This window comes from Arvicola amphibius, chromosome 2 (genome assembly GCF_903992535.2).
Source record: "Arvicola amphibius chromosome 2, mArvAmp1.2, whole genome shotgun sequence".
Taxonomy (NCBI): Eukaryota; Metazoa; Chordata; class Mammalia; order Rodentia; family Cricetidae; genus Arvicola; species Arvicola amphibius.
The window spans coordinates 165988386-166013739 of NC_052048.2; the positions used below are offsets into that span (position 1 = coordinate 165988386).

Genomic DNA, 25354 nt, shown 5'->3' on the forward strand with positions numbered 1-25354 from the left:
CATCCATTCCATGTGAAGATAGAGAAGCAGAACTAAGACTTCCAGAGTATGAATACAAAGCCTCTGGTGGTGAACTCAGTCCTATATTCTCTTCCCAAGTTCTTCTTTGAGGCAGCTCCTAATTATTAGAAATATTATTTGGAGGTGTGCTACTTTTCTTCATGTTGCATTTGTTTAACTCTGTAAAGCTGTACTTTTTTGCCTGTCTAGAACACCTGATGTTCTAATAAAGCTCAGAATGGCAAAAAGCAAGGCAGGAGAAAGGATAAGAGGGGCTGACAGGGAGAGAGAATATATAGAAAAAGAAAACTGGGTGAAGGGGTTTGGAGTAGTAGGAGGAGAACATCAGGGGTCAGCCACCCAGCTACACAGCAATACATAAAGTAAGAGCAAGATCTAAAGAAGTAAGAGAATGGGAAAAACCCAGAGTAGACAGGATAATATAAATAAAGAAAAGAGGGCAAGAAACAAGCCAAGCTAAGGCTAGATGGTTATAACTAAGAATAAGATTCCTTGTGATTCATTTGGGAGCTGGGTGGTGGGCCCCCTGAAAGAGTCCAAAGAGTTTAACATCATATTACTACACCTAATGCCTGGGTAGCATTGGCAGAGAGGAGTACCAGTTGATCTTTTCACAGTACCACTCATAGAACTTGGAGTTTGGTCTTACTAAAGCACTGAGAATTTCAAGGAGAACAATGTGAGCTTGAGAACTTCCCTAGTAAGATGATGGTTTAGAAGCCCCATCAGTGAGACATGGTGAAAAACAAGATAATAAACGATAGTTTCCATTCCTGCTTGACACAACAGCTGAGAACAAATTTCTTGTGGTAGGTTATAGCTCCTTAGGGAAGCATGAAGGAGGAGCTGTGAACATGCACTCAGCAGTGATGAGGCTTTATGAAGTCAGTGGGAAATACCAGCAAAGTCTGTCTATTCTCCTTGTACCATGTCCCCACTGCAAGAACAGTTAGCTGGAGAGACTAAGGGTTGGACCCAACTTTCACCATTAGCAATGAAATGCAATCTGTGTGGCTCAAGGCTGAAGAATCTGAAGCAGATTCTCCAGTCTTGGTTACTGGGAACTGCCAGAGAAGGGATTCAGCTGCTCCCTGCCTTCACTTGAACAGCCAGAAAAAGGGAAGTTGTAGATGTTCTACCCAAAGTCTGAATACACACATGGGCAGAAAGGCAAAGTGCTGGCCACGAAGCCTGGAGTTGAAAAGTGATACTCCTATATCTTACTCTGATGAGGTCTGCAGGAATCATCACCAAGGACTTCCACACTACCCTTCCCTACACACCTGGTGCTACATAATTAGAACTAGGAGCTGTGGGGGCATGGACTGAGGGCTGTACATGTTGGGCACTAATCAGTGGAGGCTTTGGTTATGGCAGCTGAAGTGTGGCTTGCAGGGCACCCTGGAAGGGCTTCTACAAAGGGGCAGCATAAGAACTAAGAACTGCACTGCTGAACTCAGCTGTGCCAGAAATCCAAAGATAATCTGCTTAAACTCCCCTGGGCACTGCACACACACAAATCTTCTTTTATACTTTTGAGCCAGAATTGCAAACTGCACCTCCCTCTTCTCAGTAAAGTTTTCTACATGAAACATCACAGGGAAGGAATTCAAAACCATCTTAGGGGAAGCAATGTTGGTGCGATCATATTTTAAAATCTGTTGTACTTTTAACTTTGTCTTTTTATGTTAGCTTTTAATTGTGTAAACTTCACTTGTGCATAAATATTGCTTAATAGTTTTGTGCTAGATTTTGTGTTACTTGGTAAGATTTTATGATCATTCTAAAGATTTACCCACCTGCCTATTGTTTACTTTCTGCTATTCTCCCACTACCCATGTCATTTTATTCTTATTCCAACTTTATTTTCTAAATTGTAATTGTCCAAAGGTTTAATAATCTTTAAACTCTGTGGGGACTACCAAACACTTTAAATTCTGTTGTCACTAACTTCCCTTTTCCATCTACTTTTTACCCTCTTAACTTTTTTCTCAGTTGCTGTAACACTAACCCTATCTTCATTTAACATGCTTCCTTCTACTCCTACCCTTAGTAAATAATATCTTAGTACACAGTACTATCCTGTTCCTTTATCCCTCCAACAGGCAGTGAAATGAAATACTGTGTTTAGTATTCACTCAGAGTGCCCATCTAGAACTGTGGTTGCCTCTGCACTTAATATATTAATTAAAGAGTATAGAAGGTGATCATATCTGAGCACATGGGCTGCAGATTTATCTTCTGTATTATGCTCCTGTGCTATACCTAGTCTCACCAGAGCATTATAGATACTTCAGCTGAAAGAATAAAACTGATTCAAAGATTCAATCAGTTTAAAAACCGTAAATGTGCATCAAACCCCAAGATATAAATATAAGAAACATGAAAGAAAAATCAAGGATAAAAATACTAACTCCACAGTAGTGAACATCAGTGAAAGCATGTCAAATGAAATCCCAGATAAAGAGGTCAAAAGAATAATTATAAGAATACTTAACAAAATCAAAGCAGATACAAAGTATGTCTTGCATGTTCTGAGTGAAATAAGGAAGTCAATACAGTATCCGAAAGAGGAATAAAGAGAAGATGAAATTTTGGAAAAATACAACTGAAATTTTAGAAATGCAAAGCTTATTAAGCCAATGTGGTGGTTTCAATGAGAATGCCCCTCATAGGCTCATATATCTGAAAGTTTGGTTGCCAGTTGGTAGAACTGTTTGTGAAGGATGGTGTCATGAGTGGATGGGCATGGGAGTTTCAAAAGCCTATGCAATTCCCAGTTAGCTCTGTGTTTCATGCTTGTGGATCAGATGTAAACTCTCAGCTCCTGCTATAGTGCCATGCCTACCTGCCTGAAGCTATGCTCCCCCTATGATGGTCATGAATTCACCCTATGGAAACTGTTAGGCCCAATAAACTCTTTCTTCTATAAGTTTCCTTTGTCTTGATGCATTTTTACGGCAAAAGAAAAGTAACTAAGACAGCCAAAAAAGCATCAATAAAACAACCCAAAAAAACCTCAGTAGAAAGCTTCTCTTATATACCATGAGTCACTTGGAAGACAGAGTATCGGGGATGGAGAACAAGATATATGGATTCAAACATCAAGACATCTATCAAGATAAAATAAGAATGAATAAAATAATATATAAAACCCAGAGGACACTATTAAAAGACAGAATTTATGAATCACAGGGATGAACAAGGAGAAAAACATCAGAGTAGAGCATAAATAATATATTCAATAAAGATCACATAAAGTTAGCAGATCAAGAAAATGACATGATCATCCAGGATACAGTATCTAACAGACAAGACAGGAAAAGAGCCACTCTGTGCTATATTCTAGTTAAAATGCAAATCCTAGAGGACAACAAAAAGATGCAAAAGAACCAAGTCACAGACAGAAGTAAATATGCCAGAATTAGAGTAGCTACAAAGACAAGAACCCTAAGTGCCACGACAGTATGCTGACAGTAAGCACTGAAGCTGAAGGACTAACCCAGATTACCATATGTTACAGATGAAGGAAGAATAACTTCCAACTAACAGAAGTCATGACTGTTAAGTCAGCACTACAAAAGTACCCAAAGGAATCCTTTGTATTGAAAAAAAAATCTCTGAGATTATAGGAAATAATAAGCCTTATTTGACATTAGAACAGAAATTTGGCAAATGATGAATGAGAATATACTAAAAGCTATAAAATTAACCAAACGACAGACATTAATAGAGTTCTTTCGATAACAATTTTAAATATTAACCATCTCATTAACCCAGTCAAAGACACACCTCATCATCAAAGAGAAGCAACTCTAACCCAAGGTTGGAAAAATTCACTCAAAGCAAATGGAACTACAAAGAAAACAGACATTATTGTTATAATATTGGGAAAAATAGACTTCAAGCCAAAATTACTAAGATAAAGAAGGTTACATCATACTGATAAAGAGAGCAATAATTCAAGATGGTTTTATAATTCTAACATACACACAGAAATCTAGTGCAACTAATTTCATAAGACAAACATTACTGGATATAAAAACAGGGAAGTGGTTAGGACTTAGGAATTGGGGGAAGAGAAAATGTGATTAAATACATTGTATGAGAAATTTTTTTCAATAAAAGGAGAAAAACTAAAAGAAAAAAATTAATTAGAGTTCTGAACATCCAGTATTAAAAAAGTACTCAGAAATTTTAAAACTGAAAAATAAAAGTAGTTAATAAATGGACTTAATAGAAGATGTACTAACTTAACACAGGTTTAGTGATTAGGAAAATATAGCAAGAAAGAATATTCACTATAAAATATGGAAGGGAAAATGAATGTATCAAAAGGAAAGAGTTTTAGTAAAATTGGTCTAAATGTGATGGTCTAAATCTCAGTTTCAGAGAAGAAAACGAGGCAAGGCCAGTATAATCAACTGGTGAATTTCTCAAAGTAATAAAAGATATCAAGCAACAGACTTAGAGAAGTCTAACAGGATGTCAACCTGTAGAAGAATGAAAATAGATCCATATCTATCACCATGCACAAAACTCAAGTCCAAATGGATTAAAGACCTCAATATAAATCTGATCACACTGAACCTGATAGAAGAGAAAGTGGGAAGTAGACTGCAACACATGGGCACAGGAGACCACTTCCTATGTATAACCCCAGTAGTACAGACAATGAGAGCAACAATGAATAAATGGGACCTCCTGAAACTGAGAAGCTTCTGTAAAGGACACTGTCATTAAGACAAAAAGGCAGCCTACTGAATGGGAGAAGATCTTCACCAACCCCGCATCAGACAAAGGTCTGATCTCCAAAATATATAAAGAACTCAAGAAACTAGACATTAAAATTCCGAATAACCCAATTAAAAAATGGGGCACTGAACTGAACAGAGAATTCTCAACAGAAGACGTTCAAATGGCCAAAAGACATTTAAGGTCATGTTCAACCTCCTTAGCGATCAGGGAAAGGCAAATCAAAACAACTTTGAGATTCCATCTAACAATTCATAAGTGACAGACCACCTGTGTTGTTAAAACCACCTCTCTTGAGGAGGATCCATTTTTCTTTCCTGGAGAAGTGTGGGAAGGATGCATAGCAAGGAAAACAGCATCTTGTGGTAAGAACCCTCTCCCCTACAGATTCCTGAACCAAGGATCTAGGGCTGGGGAGGAAACCTTAAAAGATCAACAATAAGATGAACAACCAACTTTTCAGTTGAAATCACAGAGACTTGGAAGCAAGAAATAGTTGTAGGAAAGTAATAGTTAACATAGAAATGGAATAAGCAGACTCATGTTTATAAAGTATATTAAGGATGTGTATGGCTGCTGAGACGACACAGCGCACAGAAGAACCTGCTGCTGTGTGATCCAGAAGACAAGTGAGGTGGAGGAAAGAACCGTCACATGCTTGTGCTCTGAACTCCACGCAGATGCTGTAGCGGGTACCTGCCCATGCAGAGACATCATACACATGGACAACAATAAATACATTTAAAAAAGAGTGCTCAGGAAATTAGTCTAGAAATCACTGCTTTCAGCATCTCAAATGTATGTTTTTAATAGTTGGCCTTGCAAAAAGAAGATACGAAGGCAACATTAATAATATTGAGCTTCGGGTCTAAGCACAACTGAGTATGCAATAAAAACAGAGTCTGTTTTATTCTGAAAAGAATATGTACTTTAATTTTCTCAAATCAGGAATTTTTATATCTGAAATGTTGCCTATGAGTACAGAAAAAGGAAACTTAAGCACAAATTTTAGAAAGCAAAAAAAGTTTTTTCAATTTCTATAATTATAGACCTAGACATGCAAAGAAACCAATGAATAATCATTAGAAGTAATGAGCTCAGCTGCAGAATGTATTCTGTATCTTCTAGACAATGTGTTAGTGTGTTTGTGTGCACACATAAATATTGTATATAGATACTATATTATGTGCAGAAACTGATACATAACAAGAAAATACAATTAAGAATATATAGCCTTTTCAAAAGAAATTGCAGATGGTACAACAACATAAAGTTTTGATAAGTATTTAAAGAAATTAATTTTCAAATCTATGGTCCTGTTTTTCATTAGTTATTATTTACATATATGCATATGTACAGACACACATATTTTTAAATATATAAATCTAATTAGGGTTGTATGTTACTTGTATGTATGTATTATATTGAATATATGTTTTCAGGACTGAACATTTGTTACTGGTGTGCTCTTACTTAGGCAAGAAGGAAATAATGTAATTATATTCTAATCTCAAAAAAATTACAAAACAAAATAATTGCTAACCTAGAATTTTAATCTCCACTAAAAAACTTAAAATTGTAAACAAAATGTTTTCAAATAAAAGATTCTATTTCTAACAGATTGTGGTGGTTTGAAAGAAAATGAAATGGTGCCCAAAGGGAGTGGCACCATTAGAAGCTGTGGTTTTGTTGAAGTAAGTGTGGAGGAAGTATGTCACTGTGGAGGTGGGTTCTGAGGTTTTATATATGCTCAAGCCACGCCCAGTGTCTCGATTAACTTCCTGTTGCCTGTGGGACCAAGATGTACCTTCTCCACTCTCACCTCCTTCTCCAGCACCATATCTGCCTGCATGCTGCCATGATGATAATGGACTAAACCTCAGAAACTGTAAGCCACCCAATTAAGTGCTTTCCTTTATAAAAGTTGTTGTGGTCATGGTGTCTCTTCACAGCAATAGAAACCTTAAGACATACATATATTAATAGAAATGGCCCGATCCAATAGCCATACTGATGAATATCTTGCATATCACCATAGAACCGTCATCTGGCGATGGATGGAGATAGAGACAGAGACCCACATTGGAGCACTGGACTGAGCTCCCAAGGTCCAAATGAGGAGGAGAAGGAGGGAGAACATGAGCAAGGAAGTCAGGACCGCGAGGGGTGCATCCACCCACTGAGACAGTGGGGCTGATCTAATGGGAGCTCACCAAGGCCAACTGGACTGGGACTGATATAGTATGTGATCAAACCGGACTCTCTGAATGTGGCTGACAATGAGGGCTGACTGAGAAGCCAAGGACAACAGCACTGGGTTTTGATCCTACTGCATGTACTGGCTTTGTGGGAGCCTAGTCTGTTTGGATGCTCACCTTCCTAGACCTGGATGGAAGGGGGAGGACCTTGGACTTCCCACAGGGCAGGGAACCCTGACTGCTCTTTGGACTGGAGAGGGAGGGGGAAAGGGACTGGGGGGGGGGGGAGGGAAGTGGGAGGAGGGGGAAGAGGTGGAAATTTTTAATTAAAAAATATATATAGTAGACTTCAATAAAGTAAAGAATTGATGTTGTAATTTCTAGGGTAGCCACTCAAAGAACAAATAACTGATAAGGTAGGGCATGGAATAATATTAAAAAAATTGGATTCTCAATCAAAATTAGAAAAATAGTTCATTTACTAAATAATAGATATGTAGATAGTACATATATGAACTGATAATGCACTAAATATCCAAATGAAAAGAAATATCAGCTGGGCGGTGGTGGCGCACGCCTTTAATCCCAGCACTCGGGAGGCAGAGGCAGGCAGATCTCTGTGAGTTCGAGGCCAGCCTGGTCTACAAGAGCTAGTTCCAGGGCAGGCTCTAAAAAAACTGCAGAGAAACCCTGTCTCGAAAAATCCAAAAAAAAAAAAAAAAAAAGAAAAGAAATATCAGCAATTATTTAATAATTTATATTGAAAAGAAAAGCTATATTTCTTATTTTAAATAGAAACAAATAAAAATTGATTCCTAACAACACACACAGACACACAACTCATTTGTACATTGCCAAGGATATAAAGTGGATGTTCTTTCAAAGAGTTTACAATATCAACTGTCAAACAGGTTTTTTTAAGGATTATTATGCATTTTAAATGTATGAACTTTTAAAGCAGTCTTCTTTGGAAGTCTTTTACAGAATTAATGTGTACATCCTTGTCAAGGGGTCTTTCTCTCTATCTAGGTACCGTTCAAAACAGAAAAACACCTCTATGATGTGATGCTTTTATTACTAAAAACAAAGCTGAAAAGATAAAATTACAGAGATAGAAAATAATAAAGTGGAAGCTCAAATCTTAGAAATCTGGTTAATGAAACATTACTTCTAACCATACAATACAAGAATGTTAAATTGCATGTAACTTAATGCTATCAAGAGGATAATGTTTAATAGGACAGTGTACTAGCAATATGAATACATTAGAGTTCTCAAATAAGATAAAGTTATTAAATATTGACAGAAAGATCCCTCTCTCATTTTTGAGTGAGAAAGAAACCTACATACATGTACACATTTGTATGTAAATACAGTTCTGTTTTAAAAAGGACTGGGATCTTCATTAAACTATCTAGTTACTATCTATGAGAGAACAGAAGGAATTTCCTCAGTGGATCACGTGTGCTTATTCCATGGATCTACCTGTTATTTAAATATTCACAACAAAAACATGTCAACTATTTTGCAGATTTAAAAAGAAGAAGTACGCCAGGAAGTTAATGATCATTTCTAAGTTAGCAATTTAAAAACTGCTTCTAGAAGAATAGTGTTATGGTGTTGGCCTGTGCTGTCAGCAACAAGCTGTGCCACACAGTTACTGAAACTAGAAGCTTGCTCTCGTTACAAGCCAGTACTATACGCAGTCTGCCAAGCTGCTCCAGTGACATTTATGACTAAATTTACACTCTGGGAAAGGTAAAGTCTTCCCAGGGTTTCCTCTTCTTCTTCTTTTTTAGAATAGACAATAATATTCAACAAGTTAACAACCATGCAATGATTATGTCAAATTCTTGAGCACTAGGTAATGTGTCCTTATTTATCAATGGTAATAAAATATCTACTGAAGTAAAAAGGCCATGTGAGTTTGTAAAACTTACATCATGGCTGAGAAATCTGAATGTAATAAAATTCTTTGTCAGAAAAAGTACCTTCTATATAAGTAAACCTTTTTTTTTAAAAAAAGAAAATATTTCAGTAAACTAGGGAGAAATCTCACAAATTCTAAAAACAAAAAACTTGTTAAACTACACAGGATTTTATCAGGCTTATTACTACTTTAAGAATAAAAATGTCAGCTCATTTACAGCTGATTTGTAAGCATATTTTAGACAACATATTTAAAAGCAATTAACAGAGTGCTTGGGAGGCAGCAAATATTGAGACAAATGTTTCCTTTAAAGTCAGCATGTCTGATAAGATGGTGGGGCAGCAGCCCTGGCTGAACAGGCCAGCCACAGAAGTTATACCCACAGGATTCATACAAAGGTAGAGGAGGATACACACGCTACAAAGTTAAAACACTAAAACTTTTAGGGGAAAGCATAGGAAATGTACTTAAAGAAACAGGAATAGGCAAGGACTTTCTGCATAAAAGTCCTATAGCACAGGGAATTACAGAGAGCATTAACGAATGGAACACAGGAAATAAAAGTGTCTGCACAGCAAAGGGAGCCATCAACAAAGTGAAAGAAACCTGCAGAGTGGGGAAAAAACCTTTGCCTGCTAAGCATTTAAATCAGCAATATTTAAGAAAAACAGAATTGTGATTTCTGTCTTAGAGCATTAACTTTAAAAATTACTTTCAAGTTGTTAGTTGACATTAATCCCAAAGAAAGGAAAGAAAAAAATTGAGAAAGTAATAAAAGAATCATGTAGATTTTTTTGTACGAATATGGAAAACTTATGAAATGTTAATGTTATTTTGAAAAAAAAACTATAAAAGAAATCCACACAGAAAATGAACAGTGTAGACACTATGTCAGTCATAAATATAAAAACAAATTATAATTAGAAGATGCTAATTTCTCTTTGTAGACATGGTTAAGTTAGATAGATAATTTGGACAAAAACTCTGAAGACACCCAAAACAGATGTATTTAAGATTTTTTAAAATTTTCTTAAAAACAAAGACACCAAGTTCAGAGAGCAAAATGTGAGTGAGAAAGCTAGCATTTATGATTGCTTTTGCCTCTAGGACCCTTGCTACTTCACAGAACTCAATGGGAAAATGGTGGTGAATATCAGAATTAAGGCAACAGTCCTGGGATAAACATAGTAAAGGACTTCATCTATCTTACTTGAAACAAATTAAGCTGAGATTCAAGGGATGGTATCTTTCAGGTTAAAAAAATTGTCCTATTCAATTGGTCCAAGGGAACCTCAATCTCCAAATTTCAGATTACATGATTCCAGAACTGACAATGTCACTGACATATGATTGAATGCCTCATATTATTCTCACAGTTATTTTTCAAATCTATTAACAGGCACCTGGTCATTAAGAAGAGGCATGAGAAATGTTACCAACATAAAAAAGCTTACAAAGATTTTAGATAATGGCACTGATCAATGTAGATGACATATTTACCACATTGAAGAAGTTTTAACTTAAGAGTTAGAAATATTCTCATGGAATAGTAAGTTATAAAAAGTAACACTTCAATTCTAAGAAGAAGCCAGAAAAGTAAATGAAATCAACTCACCATTTTAGTAACAGAATGAAGGTAAAATGAGATTTGGTAAACTAAAGGAATGTGCATGATGGGTGTATGAGTGTGGATTAACCTGTACCAACAATAAGCGTGTTCCTTTCCACCATCGTGTGGGCTCTTGGAACTTTGGTCATTAGGCTTGCAGGGCATGCACTTTTACCTGCTGAGCCATTTTATCAGTCTCAGATTTGAACATGTAGCTATTTACTTACACAAAATTTCAGCAGCAGCAATACTGAAAGAATACCGAAGCAGTTAAGAACTGTGCTATAGCTGGGCATGATGACGCACATCTTTAACACCAGCACTTAAAAGGCACGATGAAGCTGAGGCTAGCCTGATCTACACAGCCAGTTCCAGCCAGCCAGGGCTACATAGCAAAATCCTGTCTCAAGAAAACCCTGGATATTAAATATTTATCTTTAAGTGACAAATTTTCATTTTTTAATGAAAGAAATACAAGGTTCACTACAAAGAGACTAAGCTATTTTTGTTTAGATTTTAAGCTTCTTTGTAAGAGAACTGTTGCAAAGCTTTCTCCGCTGTCAACTGAACAGGTCAGTGAAGAACATCATCAGAACTCAGAGCAACAGGCACACTAATGCAACGGCTGTTGACTCTGGAAACAGGTTAGAATTCATAGCTTTATGAAACAAGAGGAACTCTTATGGGGACAGTCTATGCTCTCAGATGCTGAACATTTACTATGTAGGCAATCTATTTTTTCTCCTCTCCTTGATGACTAGAATATAGCTGAAAGTAGAAAGACTTCCAACAGAGAATGAACACTTGAGATTTCATGCTACCTACAAGAGTTCCCTTTACTACATACCAACAAGTCAATCTGAACTTTATCAAGCAATAAAATAGTAATTTCTCTAAACAGTCTAAAAATTAATCCAGACAGAAAGGAAGGAGGGAAAAAGGAAGGAGAGGAGGAAAAAAAGGAAGGAGGGAGGAGAATACAGCAATGAACTATAATGGCTAAAGAAGAGAAAAATCTGAAAACATATACAAACACTTGGTGGTAATGATCAGCACCCACACAAAGGGTTTTGCTGAAACCATACAAACAACAGTCACAACAAGTACAAAATGTGATCTCCTAATAAACAACTAAGTAGGTTAAATATAGGTGTGAATAAGTCAGTGCTACCCCAAGGAACCACACAATGTGCTTGTCCCCACTTAGGCAGGAAGGGGTAATGAAAGGTGCAATGCTGGCAGCGATTCTCTTACTACTCAAGCTCTCTGAGCTTAGTTTTAAAATGATTTAGATTCTGCCTCTCAAAGTTAGCAAATAACTTTATAGAAATTTAAAATATGTATTGCCTTTTCTTTCCATTTTTAAGTCAACCAATTTTCTGTTTTATTATGTCAGCTATTTTTGCCAGTTATTAGTTTCTTTTCTATTGCTGTGATAGAACACATGGCTTAAGCAAATCGTAGAAGTTGGCTATGGTTCTAGGAGGATAAAGTCTGACATGGCAAGGAAGGATGGCAATAAGCAGTCATTGAGGAAGTTAGATGAAGTCTCAAGTTTTAATGAGAGCAAATGTGATGTCACCAGTCTTCAGCCTCTCAATACCCACTCCTAGTGACATGCTTCCTTTCCCGCCAACTGGAAAGCAAGTACTCAAATGCCCAAGACTATGGGGTATTTATGATTTAATCACCACAACCAGGATACAAAGATTTCATGATTTTTTAAAAAATTATTATAGAATACTCATAGGAACATCAAGCACTAAATAACTGATATGTACAATATGAAAACTGTGATATTCATTCTTTGCTGAAAAAAACAAGCAACAAAAATATCATACAATTCTATTTACATAACAGCTAGAATAAATGGTTAGAGTTGCAGAACCAGCTGCGGACTACATGATAGCCACTAAAAAAGGGGATTTAACAGGAAAGGGTCCCAGCAAACTTTATGGAAGGATAGAAATGGTCTGGCTTTCAGTGTGATTACAAAAATGTGTACTGCTTCAGTCAATTATACACTAAAATGTAAATTCTTTACTGAATGTTAATTTTATATAATCCTAAAAAATTAAATTATCACAGGAATCCATTAGTACCATTCCAAAAGACTTCTAGCAAACAAAATAATAGAAAATTCAACATTTACTCTTAACTTTTTTCTTCTCTTTTTTTTTTAAAGAAAAACTGACAAAGTAATTTGATTCAAAGAACTCACTTTCATTGTAAAAGTCTACAAACTTCTAAAGAATCTTCTAACAAACAAGTGAACTCATTTTCTTCACCCCGCTATTTTATTTATAAAGACTCTGTATTTAGGGCTGTTTCTGCAAGATGCAGATGTGCCCAAGCCACATCAGACATCAGAACAGAAAGTTCAGATTTTAGCTTACAGCTTGACCTATAAGGCTTTGTTACTACTTTTATTCATGAAATAAGACTACAGACCTCATTTTTGTTAAAAAGAAAATCTTCCTAGACAACTAGCAATTAGGTGATCATCTAGCTCTTATAAAATTAGTCATTTATAAGCTTCATGTATCTCTTCTATCACTCTAGGTACTTTCTATGAGCAAAAGAATTCCTTAAAACAGACTCAAAGTACCTTCATGTAAATGTCTGTTTTTTCCCTGACATCTGAATACTTCCTGTTACATTTATATCTGGTATATTTTGGATATAATACATAAAACTAAACCTTCCAATATTCAAATAGGTTTCAGGTTTTTTTTCGTGATGTTAATGATTTATGTATTCAGTTCCCTCCAAATCTCACTATAGTCTCCTGTGTCCTGAGATTACTTTCCTTTTACATGACACTTCATTTAAGGTCTATCCTATGTATCTGAAAGATGATCTCTAGACTAGAACTCATGACACTTATTCCTCTGATGTCTCCTTTAGGATGCTTCCAAGTTAGTCAGTAAGAAGGTAAAGCTTTCACTACTTGCTGTTGGTAGACAGTCTTTCTGTAAGTTGTACAGGCTTGACTTTGAACTTAGAATTCCCCTGCTTCACACTCCTGGATACTAACAGGCATGAACTGCCATGCCTGGGTACTACCTATTATTATATCTTGTGAAAGTACTGAAAGAAAAAAAAGATTTTTATCTATTTGGAGTATTTCTCAAGCAAGACCTATTTTGGATTCCATACCACACTGGGACTCTGCAAAGATACTTTCAATTATGGCACTGGAAAAATATCATTACATTTAGTAGTTAGGGGCCAAGGACGCCCCGGTAAAATATCCTGTTAGTCATAGGATATCCCCTCCAAACAAAGAATTACTAACCCTAAAATGTCATTAGTGTTAGAGTTAAGAAACCCTGATATATTGTTGAAAAGGACAAGCCATACAGATAATCTCATCTAAAAATTAAAGATAAAAAGGGATATTAAAACTATCTGCTAATTTTTAGCATACCACTTTTTAAGCATTTTTATTCTCTTTAGATAATAACTCTTAAGTATATATTTTATATCTGGCTGTGCCTTGAAATTGAGAAAAATTATTAGTTGAATTGACTCCAAGTGTGCTATTGTCATTTAAATTTGAACCTTTTGAAATGGCCTAAAATAAGACTTGCTTCCTGGACTCAGTAAGATAATTAATTTTATGATGTATTCTTCCACTTTTAAAATGCCTTGATGTCAAAATGGAAGTCACATAACATGTTGTGTTCGGGGAGAGGTTTCCTCTGGAAACAAAAGGCTGTAAATTCCTTCCAGATTAACAGAGATCAGATTTGGCCGGGAAACCTCCCAGTATCTTGGCTACAGACATGGAGGAAGAAGAAAAAAAAAAAAGACCACAGGACCAGTGATGTTTAAGCTGATCCTTTGAAATGGAAAACAGCTCTGAGATGAGACATGATAAATCTTGTTGGCTACAGAGTCCTCATAACTTATTATTATATACCATCATTTCATATGGCATGGTTAGAGAGAAACTTACATTACAATTTGATTATACAGTCCAAATGTATTATATGCTCTTACCTGCTCAAACATAAAGCAGAAAATCACCTTTAACTGACCTGTGCACACTGCACATTTCATACTTCTATTAATGTAGAATTATTAATTATTAATGTATTATTAATTGTATTACGTATGTTACCTTTGAAAGTTTATGTGTTTTCAGAGCAAGGGGACTGGACACCCAATAAAAATGGGTGGCCCAGGTGATACAGACTCTCAGAGTGCCTCTGTCACAGTTTCTTCAGAGTTCTGCATCCAGAACAGCTTTAAGGCTGAGATGGTCCAGCTTCACAGACTACTGTAACCTGGATTTCAGATAAGCCTTGCATTTCCTATTACACAGAGCCTGGACAACAAATAATACCGCTAATTCTCCTTGAACTTGACCATTATCCCAATTTTTCCAGGGTCTTCTAAAGATTCCAGTGTCCCCAGACAACATGAAGTAGTTTAGAGAATATAATGTCCACATGCCTAAGGTGGAATGGATAGCTTTTGGTCATTGAATGAGTTTCAGATGTTTGTCATCATTTAGAGGGGTTGGTTACAAGTTGTTGTTGGTCATGGTTAGGGAAAGAGTTAAACAAAGGAGTTAGATTCAAAGATCTCTCTCTGAAGGAAAAAAGTGGAATATAGAAATGATGAGCTAAGACGGTGGATTATTGAGTATACTTTTAAACAATTACTAATTTCAAATATTTTGCATTGGTATGGATTTTTGTATACTGATACAAATTTAAGGTTATTTTTGTTATATTGTATATATGTTACTTTTTTTTTTTTTTTTTGGTTTTTCGAGACAGGGTTTCTCTGCAGCTTTTTTTAAGAGCCTGTCCTGGAACTAGCTCATGTAGACCAGGCTGGCCTCGAACTCACAGAGATCCGCCTGCCTCTGCCTCCCGAGTGCTGGGATTAAAGGCGTGCGCCACCACCGCCCGGCTGTATATATGTTACTATTTCTTCTTTAATGCATTGTACCTATGAAGCTTATTTAAAAAGGTTATGCGACGTTTAAGTCCTTGAAAGCTATTTAGGATAATAAATACATGTTAATAGTCATCTATAACTGTCAAATTTATAGGTATGTTAGGTATGTTTTCCAGGTCACAAACATATTTAGATAGATGATGGTCTTCAAACATTTCAAGGACCAACAGAATATTAAAGGGGTAAGTCACAAAACAATCCCACACCAGTTTGGAATTATGATTAATAAAAGGTTTATTTATTTAAAGGGAAAAACTTACAGATCACTGTCCTAGACAACAGCTCTCTGCACGACCAGGAAGAGTCTGGTAACCGGAAGTGGAGTACGAAGCAAGAGAGGGAGTGCGTGGCTACAGCTGCTTTTTCAATCCAGAGAGACCACGCCGAAGTGGGCATTTTAAAGGCTACTGGCTGAAGGAACAGAAGGAGCTCCCGCAGCAAATATAGCATAAGGCTTTTTAAGACTGAGATATATCTGCTCCTGGTGAGATGTCTGCTCCTGGCAGTACCAATCTACTTCAAAAATTGATAATGGGCACCAAAGAACATCCACATGGAATTTGCTTCTGTGTGGTGAAAGCTAGTCATTTGGGTAAGAAACTGCTCTTGCCTTGACTGCTGACAGTATGCTGTCCAAACTGAACCAGTAGAACACAAAGAAAAGTGACTGCCAAACTGCCATGAATGGGTGGTTTCATAGAAAAGTCTGTCAGATATTTTAGGCCTGCAGGCCAAAGATAGATGCCCCAATGTTGCAGAGGAAGTTTGGGTGACTGTCCAAGCAGTTAGCTGTTTCTGTCATTACTGTTAGGGTTGTAAGTGACTTGTACTGCACTTGCTGTTTATTCAGGTAATATTATATCCTACTGTGGTCTTTGATAGAGATGTATACTAGATAGTTATAGTTACAATTTTCCTTACTTATAATAAAAGGTAAACAAGGTACAGAGCTTTGGACTCCTCAGGATAGAATAAATGCAGTATTTTCTCCAAATATGTCAAAAAATGGATTGGACATTGTAAATATAGCTCTTACCTGATAGCTGTTTGTATTGTTTATAGTTTTATTATGTGAGAGTTAAAACCTTTCCTTTTTATTTAAACAAAAAGGGATGTTATGGAATGATCTTTGTGTACATTGCGAATATTTGTCATATGGATTGGTTTAATAAAAAGGTGAATGGCCAATAACTAGTCAGGATTTGGGGGGCACAAAGGACAGACACTGGGAAGGAGAAACACAGGGTCACCAGGAGATGCAGAGAGAGCAAGGCATGTTGGAGGACACATAAAGCCACGAGCCACGAGGCAAAAGGTAGAGTAGTAGAAATGGGTTAATTAAGAAGTCTTGGTGTGGTTACTTAGTAGTTGGCAGTTGGGATAGAGAAAAATTGCTTACAGTGTATTTTCTCAGTATTTCTATAAATAAAACTGCTATTTTTTAAAAAGTACTTATTTTGTTATTATTTTTAGTTATGTGCATGTCAGTGTAAGTGTCTAAAGAATCCAGAAGACAGCTTGGTGGTGGTGGTGCATGCCTTTAATCTCAGCACTTGGGAGGCAGAGGCAGGAAGATCCCTGTGAGTTTGAGGAGAGCGTAGTCTACAAGAGCAAGTTCCAGAGCAGGCACCAAAGCTACAGAGAAACCCTATCTTCAAAAAACAAAACAAACAAAAATAAAATAAAATTGAAAAAAAATGTACAGAAGATGATGTTGGATTCCCTGTAGTTACAGATTCAGGTAGTTGTGAGCCAGCCAATGTGGTTTCTGGGAACTGACCTTAAATCCTCTGCAACAGCAGTATATATGTCTCCTAAATACTGAGCCATCTTGCCAGACCCAAATTCTTAATTTTTACATGCAGAAAAAACTTGAGAAACTTTAGTACTATTATATTATAATAGTAATATTATACTACTGTTCAACCACCATGCTCTTCTAAGGCTATGATTCACAGGAAATAGGTTTACAGTGCTCTTTCTGTGTAGTTACAAATGCTTAGTCCTTGAAAATTTAAAAGCCAGAGGTTTACCTTCATGTTATCTTGTTTTAATAATCTTATACAATGAAATTATGACTTTATGATGCATTTTCATTCACTATTGGGTCAAGTAACAATGCTATTGATTTTTAAGAACTCATTTCATCAAATATAACAGGCTGATAAAGTATGTTTTCATCAGAGAATTAGATTCTTACCTACAAGCAGCATTTGGATCTGCATTTCGTGAAAGAAGCAACTCTACACACTTCAAGACATGCTCCTCTGAGCCACGAGCAGAACATGCAGTTATCAAGATGGTTAACTTGTCTATACGAAAAGAGAAGCAAAGAAATCCTCACACATTAGGACGTGTCTCTAAATGCCTTCTTTACCATGCTAAGTATTTACTGTACTCTAAAATTCCCAACCTCTTCCCATCTGTAGCACTCCAATCAGACTTCACCATCTCAGCAATGGGTCTTTAGTCTCTCTAAAGTATATGCCAATTCATATCTTAACTTTCTTCCCTTATTACCATCTCTTTAAGAGAGTAGAAAGTGGTTAGACACAATGAATTTGTATATCCACATAGCCTGCATGTGAAGTTTTAATTTAAAAATTAAAAAAAACTACCTTGCTGAATGTGTGATTAGAAAATAACAATAGTCTCTGGTTTCACTTTTGACAACCCTTGATTTGTTTGTAAACTGCACCGATGAAGAGGTCAGAAGACAATTTCTGTAAATTGGTTCTCTCCTTCCATCATGATTTCAGAGATTAAATTTACATAATCAAGCATGGCTTGGTAGCAAGTGCCTTTGTCCCCCATCCATCAGTGGTTTTGTTTTTTTTAAATAGTAATTTCTACTCTATGAACTCATCCTGTTTTCTAAAAGTGAAGGAAATCAAGGATGATTAAAGATAAATAACAACACGACAACAAAAACCCTTTTCAAATATTAGAAACGAAATAGGACATCACAGCTATTCTTTACATTAATGACTCAATACAGACAAACCATAATTATATCTGATCCAGTGTTATCATTTACAGTGTTACTATGAGGATGCCTTAATATTTTGCTAGAACCAATTAATAGAGAAGAAATTAACAACTGGACTCCCTACTGAATGGAGTTATTGTAGCTAGAGAAATTTATGAGTACATATTGTAAAAATACAAAATGCCTTACAACCAAAAGTACTTCTCTGATAAAAAGGAAAACCATGTTTTCTGAACAGAGTATTCTACATATTTTTGAAACTCTCCTTCTTAAACATGGCTTTCATTGAATGATGTTTTCAGATGACATAATGAAAAGCAAAACCTCAGTAAGAATGCAACCAAGAGAGATATTTCTTTAAAACATATAGACTGTAGAAATAGTTTTGTAAGCAGCTCATGTAGATCAAAAATGTGAAAATTAATCCTGAAACATAACTTATACCTAAAATATGAAATGAATTCAAATGTCTATTAGAAACATCTTAATACAATGTAATTACTGCTTTAATGCAGCAAACTGGATTTACATATACACTCTTGCTCTTTAGAATGGACTCCCAGCACTAAAAGAAAGTTGTTGAATAACAAGAAAACATAGCTTTAATAAACTATGAAACAGCTTTAATATAATTCAATTTTCAAGCATATAAAAAAATTAAGTAATTTTTCCAAAAAATTACTGGCCTTTTGATATTCCTTTCAGTGTGCTTTTATTTAAAAACAACCAAAATCATCTAGTATATTATTTAAAAGTACATAAAATATAACTGTTATTAGGATAACAAAAATAGGTTGTTAACCTATCTTCTTTGAGAGTTTTAAAAATGTATGCTTTACATTTGAATTTTCCTATTTTTTTATAAAATATAACTAGTAGGTTTTTGCTTAAAGTACTTTAATTTCTCATTTAGTCTAACTCTTGCATGGAAATCAAAGAGTCACAATACAAAGCAAAGTCAAATTTTCTCAAGCATCTTACCCTTATCAAAGCTTGCGTTAGCACCTCTGTCCAAAAGAAAGCGAACCATCTCTACATTGGCCACACTAGCTGCATACATAAGAGGGGTCCATCCATACCGGAAGCTGGAATCCACATTAATGCCTGTAGATGTAGAGACAAATTTGTTTTAATGATCTGTCTGTCTGTCTATCTATCACCCACTACCTCCCTATCTATATGTGAATTTGTATTTTGTCTGCATTCATATCTGTATGAGGATGTCGGATCATTTTGAGCTGGAGTATAGGCAGTTGTTAGCTGCCATGTGGATGTTAGGAATTGAACCCGAGTCCTCTCAGAGAGCAGCCAGTGCTCTTAATTGCTGAGTCATCTCTCCAGTCCGAAAACACTTATTTTTAAATTGTATACTTATGAACCTTGGCCTGATTGAATATATATGCACCACTGGTGTGTAGTTACCACAGAGGCCAGAAGAGGACATCAGAACTCCAAAAACTGGGATGGGGTTACACATTGTTGTCAGCCACCTTAGTGATGTACAGAACCAAATCTCAGTCTTCTGCAAGAGCAGTAAATGCTCTTAACATGAGTCCTCTTTCATCCTGCCCCATAAAAACAAAATTTTCAAAGGCCCACAATCTAAAGAAAGACAAATAAAACCCCTCACTATTACTTTAGTAGATGTAAACTTATATGGACGTACATAATTTATTATGGAAGAACATTTCTTCATAAGAAAGGCTTCAAAAAATTCTTGTATTGGTATTACTAAAATTTCCTACCTTCGGTTTTATGGTGGCACCATGTTTCATGAGAACCCATACGAACAATGTTTACTACATTATAAATACAATATTTACAATATGATAATGATTTCCATGCTATCTTTTTCAGTGTGGTATTGAGGAAGATTTGAGCAGTATCATACATCTATATGGCTACAAATACCATATGCGCCCTCAAGACATCTTTAACTTCTTACCAACACAAAACTTAACCCATGGGTAAATTGATAAAGCAAGACTTAAAGCTAGGGTTGGACTACTAAAGTTCTGTTGAGAAATGCAGACTTCAATGTGTAATACAAGGATCAATACTATCATATAAACACAACATACTAGTGTTGAGAATGGGACAGGAGGCAAGGAGACCAATAGGAAGCTAGAAGTATATAGGACAACAACAAAACCAAGAAGAGGCAAGAGAAAGGAATAGGATGGAAAACAAAAGGAAATTCAAAGATAGCATCACACAAATTAGTTTGAGGAGGCTTGATTAAAAGAACAAGCAAAATATTAATATCAAGTTTTACTTTAGAAAAATGAATAACAAGGAGAGAACAAGAATAATGAGAGGTATGAAAACATCAGGCCTGGAATATAAAATAAAGTCTAAATTTGTCACTATTTAGTAGAGACAGGGCTGGAGAGAGGGATAAGGAGGACCTTGTTCGATTCCCACCACTCACATGGCAGCTCATAACCATATTTAACTCAAGTTCCATAGTATCTATGCCCATTTCTGGCCTCTATGGCACTGCCTGAATGTGCTATACAAACATGCAGATAAAACACCCACACACATTATATAGTAAATCATATTTAGAATGTGACAGAGACAGGTAATAACTGCCAAGAAAGGACAATGGTAAAATCTTCAAATCATTAATGCTGCAAATCCCATGAATTAATAATAGGAATTTCCTCAATAATACTGGCTTGGCAATATGAAGCAAGCAAACAAAAAAGGTTGAACTAATCTAGGATTAAGGAGTATAGAAGCTGTGTGTGTAACAAGGATAAAGATACAGTAAAGCAATGAACCCAACCCATTAAATTAATATAAACCTCTTCCTTTAAAGAGATTAAGAGTAAAAGGTAATTTTTTTATTGACACTTGCATGGTGGAAAGGCTGGAGGAATGGCTCAGTGTTCAGAGTGTTTTTCCAGAGAACTTGAAATCTCATCACCCACGTGGTGACTCATAACTGTCTATAACTCCAGTTCCAGTGGATCCAATACCCTTTCTTAGCACCAGGCACACACATGGTTTACAGACATATATTCAGGAAAAACATTCATATATATAAAATTAAAATCAGTAATAATAATAATTAACAATTAAGTACCTGTCAATTTCAGAAAAGAAAAGAGAATGTTTTTCTATTTCAAAGAAAATTGTATGGCCAACAGTATTGGCTTCAATATTTTATAATTCACATATTTTTATGGTCCTTAGTTATAGCATTCTACTTAGAAAGATAAAAGTCATCCCTGAGGAAATGCTCTGAGGGGCTCATTTTTTCTCATGTTGAAGCAATAAGTCACTGAAGACTATAGAAGTAAAATCTCCAACTGTCTTAGATAAATTGTCATAATGTATATGGTAATTACTGGGGAAATGCCAAACTTTATGTGGGGTGGGGGAGCTTGAATTTGTTCTTGCTAGCATTTTTTTCCCTCTCAAACCACTGAAATAATCAGAAAATGAGTTCAGAGTAACAATCATTATTTTCTTTTAGTTATTATTCTTTTCTTTGGCAGTTGTTACCAAAACCGTGGTATCAAAGATAGAAAGACCAAGTATGACAAAAGAGAAGTAAATGCTGACTTTTGGAATAAAAATTTTTACTGATTATCAACTCTAGTACTTAATTTGTAGAAGCAATAGAAAAATACCTTTCTCCTTATACATTTATTATTGGCTTTTTAAAATGAGTTTTAAATGGTTCTGTAATTAAAACAAATTTCAAATGGCTAACCAAACACTTACATAGCCGCAGGCTCTTTTCAAGAGGCTGAAAAGCCCCAACTTGCCACCAATCATATTAAATCCTCATACCTCATGTTCCATCAACTTCATCAATACTGGTCCTGCTATTCTGAGGACAAATTCTCTAAAATTTCTGCCTATTCTACCCTATTATTACTATGCTCACTATCCATACATTCATATTATATATCGAGTCCTCTTATTTCCTTATTGAAGTCGTATTGAACTTCAAGTGAGTAACAAGGTCCAGTGTTTGTTCACAAGTAAGACAGAACTTCCTCACCTGTTACAAAAACAGATTTACATATTGTTTATAACTCTTAAGCTAACAGTAACATAAGAGCTATGTATTCTAATCCATTATTTACATATTGTCTTACTTTATTTCCAATAACCTTGGGTAGAATGTTGAGATCCTTTTAAAAACGGGGAAACTGGAGCTTATAAAACTCTGGCAGCTGATTTAATATTACAGAGCCATCAAGTGTCATGGACAGTAATCAAAACATGATCTTGTTTCCCAATAATGTATTTTCAGTAAATGATATATTGTCTCTAGCAAAGAAGAAAAACACTTGCTGTTCATGACTTCTCATGGTGTGTATTTTGTATCTTATAGTTGTTTAACAGTTGTTAATCCTCGCATAATTTCAACCATTAGAGTCAACAACTTAATTTGCATGTGGAGGTAATTTTAAAATAAGTTTTACTTATCCTATCAGAAAGCATTATTGGACCCAGGATAAAATTATACTTTACATAAAGAAACTGATGCCCTGAATGCTTAAGTGACGTCCCCAAGGGATCAGACTGAATAGGCCATGAAACTAGAAGAAATATGGATGCAGATATTCATTCTGATATTGAACTCAGGCAATATCCACCAAAATGTAACAAAACACAGATGGAAACAGAACTTGAAAGAGATTTTAAGAAGCATATGAAAGCCAAGTAAATATTCAAAAAGGATAATCAAGGTGGGGTAGGATTAGTCAGAACATGTTCCTTAAAGAAGGTGCAAGAACCAATGGAAAGTAATTGGCAACACGTTCCAAATAAGAGGGGAGTTGAAGAAAATAGGTCAGGTAGAGAAAAAGCCAACCAAGGTATGAATAATACAATGGATACACTAACACTATCATTAGGAAAACAGCATAAACTTTAAAAATAAGGCAGTCTAGTGAATTTAGACAACTCTGTTTGATTGACAGTATTTCTTGGTTCTCACCAGAGTCTAGGAGTTCCTTCACTAAGGAAATGTCGCCAGTGGTCAGCGCTTTCTTAAAAGTTTCGTTCTTCTCTTCAGCTGGTAACAACCTCTTTAATTTCTAAAAGAGCAGGAAGTTAAAATTCTCGTTATGTATATTTTCATTCCCATTGCATCAGGAAAGAACAAAGTACATAGGGTTGTTTCGCTTTGGCGGGCAAATAAAATGCGTGAAGAATCCATGTCTAAAATGGATTTAAAGGGAACAGGCAACGAGGAGCCAAATCCAAGCGAAGCGCTATGTCTGAGGCCTAAAGGAGCCACTGAAGAAAGCAGCAGTTGGCAAACCCAGGAACACTTCGCCAGTTTGCTTAGTAACCCGAAACATGCGCAATTCAAAATCCTGGGAGAAAGTTAGGGAACTGGGTGGGCATGAGGGAAAAAGGGGGTCGTGGGTCTGGGCCTCCCTTTCAAAAGCCAGGGGAGGCCCAAATCAGGGGCCGTCGAGTCGGCGCCTCTTCCACTACCTGAGACGACCGGTCCAGATACCCAATATCCCAGCCGTCATCCTCACTATCGCTGCTCTCGCCTCCGCCAGCCACTGCCAAGCCCCTCAGCGTGCCCGCCGCCGCCATGGCCCCAAGCTGCTCCTCTGCGCCTGCTCGCTACCAGAGCAGGAAGACGGCCCTGCGCAAGCGCGGGACCTCTGACGCAGGCGCGAAGCTGCGCACAGGCCTCTTCTTCTGCCCACCGGAAACGTGCTGGGAGGGAACTGGCCTTTCACACCTGATCCTGGTGGCCTCATGCCTCACGAAGATCCACAACCTCGCCCCGCCACTCCGTGGTACTTCGTTTTGTTAGAAAAAAAAAAAAAAAGATGTGTGATTATGGCATCAAAGAATGCTCACTCTTGTGGGAGGAGCCATGCGCGACTGAGCTTCTCTCCCCGTACTGTTGGCGGACTCCTGCCAGACCGTCTGAGAACAGTTTGCGGGGTGAGACGGACTCCTGGAAGATACGAGTACCTTGTAAGACGGACCCCGTGTGCTGGAGTATGCCTTGAGCCAGTACCGCAGACTTACGGGAAGCCGTCAGAAGAGTGAGAAATCACCCCTACTTCCATTCTTTGCCTTTCTTGTGGTCAAAGGTCTCTGCTTAGAGCTAGAAACAACCCTCAAAACATTCCCCTAGTGACTCATAGATGCTTCAGCAGAAAAAATGCTTCCGCCAGTCGTGAGAGGAGAATGTGGGGGAAGCAGTAGTTCCAAAACCTTGGAAGAACACAGTGGTTCAGCTATCCAGAGAGCAACGACTTCAAGGGAAAACAGCCGAAGGTTAGACCCACTTTTCTGCTTCACATTGAGTAAATGTTATTATCTATTATATTATATTATATTATATTACATCTATTATCTTTGTCAGCACAGGGGGGAAAATGATTAAAAAGTATTCATCTGAATGACTTAAAAACAAAGTAGCCGTGTTCTATTCTTTTTCAGTATTTTTTTTCCTTGAAGGTTTTTTTTTTAATGTAAGAAATCATTTCAGAGGTATTTTTAAGTAGGCTAGTTTGGATTGGAGGGAACACCAGTCTAGCTCAATGTATTAATTCGGTAAATATCATGGATCATTGAGCATAGCCAGATACAACTGGTGTGTGTGTGTGTGTGTGTGTGTGTGTGTGTGTGTCAGTGTGTCAGAAGATTGTCTCACCATTACAGGCTTGCTGTAAATTCTGGATTCCCCTACCTTGGTCTCTAGAATACTCACTGTATGTCACACGCTATCATGGTCAGCTGTAGTTTTAACTAGGCTTTAGAGGAGACAGCATTAAAGACAAACCATGGTCCCTGATGGGGGCAATATTTTAGTTAGGAGAGTAGGAGAGAGGGAGGGAGAGAGGGAAAAGGAGAAGGAGAGGGAAAAGGAGAGGGAG

The 25354-nt window shown here is 36.6% G+C and overlaps 1 protein-coding gene across 1 annotated transcript in view; it reads right to left on the minus strand.

Moving 5' to 3' along the window:
• Positions 1–24053, minus strand: part of Asz1 (ankyrin repeat, SAM and basic leucine zipper domain containing 1) — a 47927-nt gene extending 23874 nt beyond the window's left edge. The window contains exons 1-4 of the mRNA XM_038319431.1: positions 23946–24053; positions 23440–23539; positions 19458–19580; positions 17688–17799 (exon numbers count right to left, since the gene is read on the minus strand). Coding sequence (XP_038175359.1) covers positions 17688–17799; positions 19458–19580; positions 23440–23539; positions 23946–24053 — 443 coding nt within the window. The remainder of the gene's footprint in view (positions 1–17687; positions 17800–19457; positions 19581–23439; positions 23540–23945) is intronic.
• Positions 24054–25354: the final 1301 nt, after the last annotated feature.